Source organism: Dioscorea cayenensis, chromosome 17, assembly GCF_009730915.1.
Source record: "Dioscorea cayenensis subsp. rotundata cultivar TDr96_F1 chromosome 17, TDr96_F1_v2_PseudoChromosome.rev07_lg8_w22 25.fasta, whole genome shotgun sequence".
Lineage (NCBI taxonomy): Eukaryota > Viridiplantae > Streptophyta > Magnoliopsida > Dioscoreales > Dioscoreaceae > Dioscorea > Dioscorea cayenensis.
This window is the reverse complement of record NC_052487.1, coordinates 14,945,743-14,953,350: the sequence shown is the minus strand read 5'-3', so window position 1 is coordinate 14,953,350 and position 7,608 is coordinate 14,945,743. Positions and strand designations below refer to the sequence as shown.

Here is a 7,608-nt window from a genome sequence, read left to right as displayed (position 1 = left end):
AAGAATATGATAGCTAATAACCCATTTGAGAATTAATGCAACTTGTGCTTACACACACACACACACACACATATATATATATATATATATATAATATAAGTCTTTGATCACTTTTACAAAGTTCTTGATGATTAAACTACATTCATCTTCTAACTAAAACAAAATATAAATAAAAAACCTATTTCATTCAAAATAAAACTCATCTCAGTTATTTTATTCTTTTCAATAACATAGCTTTGATTCTGCAATACAACATTGCAAATGATGGACATCATTATTGTTATAGTATCAAAGATGAAGGATATGCATTCGATTAGCCAAAACCAAGCAAAATGGTGGTAATACTGATCCAATCATCGTCATGATCACTAATATCAAAGTTATACTCAAAACAATATTCCTTCTGCTCCTCCAAAGGAGGAGGTGGCGGAGGTGGTAGGGGAGAAGGAGGTGGAGGTGGTGGAGGTGGTATTGGAGGAGATGGAGAAGGCATAGTAGGAAACATATAGAAAAAATAAGTTTGAGCACTATCAATACCACTAAAGGTGATTGATGACGTGTCATAAGCTAATGCTGCTTCCTCTAGTGTATCAAATGTGCCTAACCAATGTCTCTTCTTAGTATAAGGGTTTGTAATCTCTGCTGCATAATGTCCTGATGGTCTTCTTCGTACTCCTAAGTACCCTGTTGATCCTTTAGATCGTCTTCTCTGGTGACGGGATGGCCTGATGCATTGTAAGTCAGGTATGCCCATAGATATGGTAATTGTTGCAAGATTGGTCAGTATCAAAGCTATGTTATTTATATATAGTTCTATGCAATATATATGTATTTATATAGTTTGGAAAAATAGTTGAATTAGGGTTTTCTAGATTAAAGGTTGTGTTGCTTGGTTGCCATACAACGACGACTGTGGACATCCTTAGATTACAAATCCTCATATATATACACCATTATTATTATTATTATTATTATTATTATTATTATTATTATTATTATTATATATATATTAAACTTGTAGTTTATATATGACTTATCCTTTACTTTCATTAAGAGTATAGCATTTAACGCTTAAATTATAAATTTCTAACAAAAAACACAAATTAGAAATCAAACCCATTAATTCAATATTCTCTTCTCTATATACCAAATCAATGTTCTTTAACACTTGAAAATGATAACATTTACTAATATATTTCCATGATGTTCAATAATATTCTTATGTTTCAAGAAGAAGAATTGAGAAAGGGGAAAGGAAAAAAAGAAAGATTTCAAAATTAATGATAATAAATAAATAGACAGGAATCAAATCAATTCTTTCCCAAGATTAATAGTAGCATTTTGGTAAATTCTTTTCTTTCTTGCAGTACTACCACAAAACAAAACAAAACAAAACAAAAATCCTTTGTATTTGGAAACATTGCTTCCTTTTCTATCTCCATTCATTTTTTCTATTTTCTTTGGTTAGGTTGAAACACTGGAAATTTAAATGGATATCATAAGTCAACTATGGAGGATATGGTTAGCTTTATAGAGGATAAATCAATATTTGTGTATTATCAAAGCCTTTATTTTGTCTTGGGCTGTGAGTTCTTGCAATAATTGAAACAACATAAATTTGCAAGAATGTAAAACTTTGTGAAATATTTAAGAGGGGAAAAACAAAATGATTAATAATGGAATATTGGAAAACATTGTAGTAGTTAATTAAAAAATATTGAGCTTGATCAGATGAACATGTGGTTTTTATGCGTAAGTATTTTTTTTTTTAATATTGAAGGCATATACTATATTTCAGGTGATAATGATTATAATCAAGCAAAGATAGAATATAAATAGAATTTTTGAAAGACATAGGAGATAGTTAATATATATATATATAATTGTATTATGAAATGGTTTGAATAATTTAATATATCATTTTATGCCCGTGTTAAATTGGCATTAATTATATAGGGAGCAGATAGGCCTGAGAGTTAGATTTTGTTAGTTTAATTCGTATCTCTTGATATGATTTTTCCTTATTTAGAAATTGTTAAATCATTTTTTTTAGATGCAGACTAAAGCGGTTGAATATGTAACTGACATAATAATAATATTATTATAGTGGAATATATATTATATAGTTTTAGGGCTAGGTTTTAAATCCCTTAGCTTGATTCATATCTATTGATAAGATGGTTTTTGTATCTCTTGATAGTGACGTGAATATGTTTTTTTTTTTTCCTTATTTCAAATGTTTCAATCATATCTTTTTGTTTAGATGTCGACGAAAGTGATAGAATATTTGACTGATATAATATTATTATTATTATGGTGGAATATAGTTTTAGGCCTAGGTTTAAAATCCCTTAACTTGATTCGTATATCTTGATAGGATGGTTTTTTTTCATATTTTAAATCATTTGTATCATATCTTTTGTTCAAATGCGACATTAATTGTTTAGGAAGGAATTAGGACATATGTTTAGATTCCTTTAGTTTGATTTTTATTTCTTAATTGGATGTTTTATTTTTATTTAAAAATGTTGAAATCATATATTTTGTTTTAGAAGCAGATGAAAGAGATAAAATCTATGAGTGAGATACTACTATTATAGTGTAATATATATCATTAGTTTTAGGCGTAAAATATATGAGTGAGATAATATTATTATATTGAAATATATATTATATAATTTTAGGCCTAGGTTTAGATATTTTTAGCTTTATATGTATCTATTGACAGTGACATGAATAAATGAAGAGATAGTGCTAGAAGTACTATATTATTATAGTGTCCTATATGTTTTTTATGAGTTAAAAATTAAATGATGAAAGATAAAGTAGATATGATTTATATCAGTGTAAAAACAAAAATAGAGTTGGGGGTTCTTTCCCAGCTTTTAAGATTATGAAACATTTTTTAAAAAGCTGGATCTTCTTCAAAGATCTTTTATGATTTGCTACTTAAATTATTGATTGGGTGTTGTTATGTTAATATTAATATGTTATTATTCTTGATATTCTTATTGTTTTATAAATTTTTTTTTCCTTGATAGATTATTTTATTTCATTTATTATTTGCATAATAATATGGATTATTGTGGTCTTCATACTTTTGTTATATATATATACACACACATACACATACAACCATGCATATCTTAATCTTTATTCCTTCATATATTTATACATCCATACACACACATATATATCTTCACTTATTATTCTTCTTATATATATATATGATATTCTTTGATATAAGAGATGAATGCATGAAATATTATGCATTTTTATTTTGATATGGTTTCTAAGGTTGGCACAATGCATAGAGAGGGGATGTATAGTGATAGTATGATGAAGATGATGATAGAGAAGATGACAGAAGAGAGAGGGCATAGTTAATCAATAATGGTGAAAGAATTATTCCTTGTTGTTTAATTATACTCTCTCCTCTATCTGTCATCATTATTATATTTCTTTCTCGTGTGTGTGTCTTCTCTTTCATGACATTCTATTTTCTTTTATTTTTAAGGTTTCATTCTATATACATTTCTATTAATAATGTAGCATATATATATATATATATAGTTCATACAAAGATATTCAAAGAGAATATTGTTATACTTATGATTCAAGTGCTAAGGTAAGAATGATGTAATCCTTTTTATAACTCTTTCTTATTTTTTTAAGAGAGTGATTTTGTTTTGGAAGTATTGATAAATGTCTTTATATTGTTATTATTTGGATTTGTGCAGATAGTAATCTAAGACAATGCTGCATCTAAAATTTTGCCTGTTTCTTTCTTTTAATGTTGTTTCCTATCAGGAGGTGGGTTTCGCTAATGTAATTTTTTTATTTGATTTCCTTTGATTTTAGATTTGATTAAGATGACTTCTTACAAACGGAGGTGAGGATGTTTTTTTAAAAAGTAGTAACTATTATTAGATCAGGAGGTTGTAACAGTGATAATTTTTATTTAAACGTTATCAAAGGATTGCGACATATCTTTATATCTTTTTTATATTTGGTAATTAATCAATGGATGCATCAAGAATAGGAAAATATCTCAAACTCGCTTCATTGATATTATTCTTCTCAAGAATACAGCTTTGATTCTGTAATATAACATTGCAAGTAATGAACAACATGTTTGTTATAGTATCAAAGATGAAAGAAATTCATTCTATTGGCAAAAACTTTGCAAGATAGTTATAATACTGATTAAATCATTGTTATCACTATTGACTAAATGATCATGATCATCACTAATCTTCAAACTATACTTATAACAATATTCCTTCTCCTCTTTTGAAGGAGAAGGAGGAGGTGGCGGAGTCGGCAGTGGAGGAGGAGGTGGAGAAGACATAGTTGGAGTCATGTAGGAAAAATTACTTTGCTGGATAATGTCTTCATGGTCTCTTTTGTGCTCCTAAATACTCCATCGATACTTTAGATCGTCCTTTCTAGTGATGGGGAAGGATGTTGCATTGTAAGTCAATGATGTTTATACATGTGTAATGTTAATTGTTGAAAGATTGTTCAGCTATTCTCTCTCTCTCTCTCTCTATATATATATATATATAATTTGGAGTAATAATTAAATTAGGGTTTTGTAGAGTAATGTAGGCATTGTTGTGCTAGCATACGCTTGTGATTGTACACGTTCCTATTTTTGAAATTTAGAGGCGTTCTTAGATTACGAATCCTCTTACATACACACACATACATATATAAATGTTAAATTTGTAGTTTATATATGAATTTTATTTTACTTACATTAAGAGAGCGCATTAATATAATATTTTGCATATATAATTGTTATTGATGATTTAATGATGAAATTTTAATTTTTTAACATAAAACATAAATTAATTACATTTTATATAGTACATATATAAAGTTATTATTATTAGATGACTCTTCTTCAATGGGTATGATGATTTGTATTTTGTAAATTTCTTTCATATGATCACAATCATGGCAGAATCTGATTCCAGAGATATTAATGATATTGTTGAGATATTCTCAAAAGAAGAGTAGATATGTTTTCATTGTATCTGGATATTATTCAATTAGATATATAATATCATTGGCGTAGTGGTCACTTTCATGTCAGAATATAATTTTAGAAATATCAGTGATATTGTTATTGGATATTCTCAAAAGAAGAGCATATATGTTTTCATTGTATCTGGATATTATTCAATTAGATATACGATATCATTGACGTAATGATAACCTTGCAATTTTGGAATTTTTTTTAAAATTAGATATTCAAATTAAATTATATTTTGTTAAAAAATTTAATTAAATTTATTATCAAATAATATCATTGTTTGGAGATATAATAATTACTTCATGATGTAGGGATGTAAAAGGAACAATTGTTGTTTTCCTTTGGAGGTATTTAATTTTATGACGATTATAAAATCATTAAACATCCACATATGAGCTATAAATTCTGTATTTTTAAAATTAAATATGAGATTATTTAGTTTATTTATGTTTAGTGTGGAAGTGGATGAAAGATCAAACATAATATTACTTATATGTAAATGAAGGAAAATATAGATAGCAGTTATAATATAGCAAAACATAGTATGCCATAATTCTTTAACCTCCATCCTATTGAAGGATAAAATAACATTAGTCATTATTTCAAGTTTATAGTAGTTTTTGATAGTATTATTATAATAGATATTACCTGGTTCACTGCATTTCATTTCATATTTTTTATCATAACCAAATATCTATGCATGTTCGCCATTTTTGCTTAATTTTTTCTTGCTTAGGTGGATTCTTTGTTTCTTTGCTATTGTGGCTTCAATGCATAGATTTCGAAAGAGCTTTCAATCTTTGATGATGACTCCAGTAGTTCATTTACTTTACGCTTGTTGCTTGCTTCATCAATTATTGACGTGGATTGCTCACTTGGTTCGTTTACAGCTAGTCGTATAGCCTTTTTCCCATTCGAGCTATCTCCATGTAAAATAATTGGCTTTGCATTGTAAATTCTGTAGGTGAGCACATCATCTTTAATTGCTTGTTGTGAGAGACCAACAGTTAAACTAAACTTCTTATTGATCATGCTATGAATTTGTTCAGCCACTTTTGTTTTTGAGATCTCTTCTGTTGCGCATAACAAATCAAGTTTTATGTTTACCATTGATTCTGCATGTTTATCAGAGGCAGTTATTTCCATATCTCCAGTTTCATCCCTCACAATCATAGGTAGCCTCATCCTGTAACATTATTATTTTGTATAAATAATTATTAAAATTATGCCAAATAAATTAGATTTAATATGGAATTGTTGATTATACTTACACTACTCTGGGAGTTGTAGGCCCGTGTTTGTAGCAAGAATAGTTATATTCTGATTCAGCAAGCCGTTTGTTACAAAGATTGCAGGCATTATAAAACTAGCCATTAGATGTGTTGATCTTCTCAACCCATACATCACATTTGAACATAGTCACCAATACATTTTTTAAAAAAACAATTAGTAATTATTATTCTTTAGCAATAAGTGTATATTTATATAATTTAGTTTACAGAATTTGTAATCATTGTTCTTTAGAAAAAAATAGAGAATTAAACTTCAAGATATGGGTTTTTTTTTACTTACACCAATTGTTGATGGGTCAAATTTCAGCAATTGATCGATTGTTGCATACTCAGCTTGTGAGATTTTTTGTTGCAAAGTGGCTTCTTGGTCTTGTATAGATAGTAGTTGCACCTGCTGATTTTCAAGTCCTTGACTGTTTTATTTCATTAATAAATGGTAATTTGTGAGTTTAGAAATCAAATTGAGATTTTTTTTCCCAAATTATTAAGTGTTAGACTTACTGTTCTCTGATAATTTTTGTTTCTGGTATATCTAGATTTACATAGATTCGGGTTGCTGAAGTAGAAGCCAAATATATAGTTCCTATTAAATAATTTGAAATGTTAGTAATTGTTGATTGTCTATTTATGTATACTAATAATTTTGTATTATAACATTTTGTACTAACCTTGGAATGTTCGAACAACAGTACCTAGCAATGATAAGTATAGGTCTTGACTTCATTTGTAGCAGTTCATGATCATTTAATTGAGGAAAGCAAGATTCCCATATAGTTATCCTAAGTTCATCACCGCTTTTTTTTAATTTATTTGGAGGAGGTAAGAATTATATGTCAAATGTACAAAGTATAATCAAATATGGTTTGTTGTTGCTTACCTTCGCTCTTTGATGAAAACATCTCTCTTCTGAATAGTTTTTGCAAACTTTGTTAATTGAATAGCAGTAATTGGTCCTATAGAGATCAAAGTACCAATTGCATCTGTATTGTTTTTTTACATATATTTGATTTTCTTAGTAAAAGCATGATATATATATGTCGTCAAACACTGATAAGATGTTAGAATTTTCAATTGTAATTATCAATTGCAAAAAATATCACTAAATAATAAACTTTTTTTACCTGTTAAATATTTATCAGAGTTTGCATCTGGTGTCATCTTGTCTCGATCAAAATATTGAAAGTAATGCCTTGGGTAAGGTGCAGGATCGTCAGAGATTAACTTGAGCAGTGTATTAGATGTGAAAAATATGGCAAATTCTCTCATTATTGATAT

General features: G+C 27.8%; 1 protein-coding gene across 1 annotated transcript; it reads right to left on the bottom strand.

The window, feature by feature from the left end:
• Positions 1-313: 313 nt before the first annotated feature.
• LOC120281149 (ethylene-responsive transcription factor LEP-like) lies at positions 314-754 on the bottom strand. Its single transcript, XM_039288055.1, has one exon. It carries the CDS (start codon positions 752-754, stop codon positions 314-316), a length of 441 nt encoding a protein of 146 aa, XP_039143989.1.
• Positions 755-7,608: the final 6,854 nt, after the last annotated feature.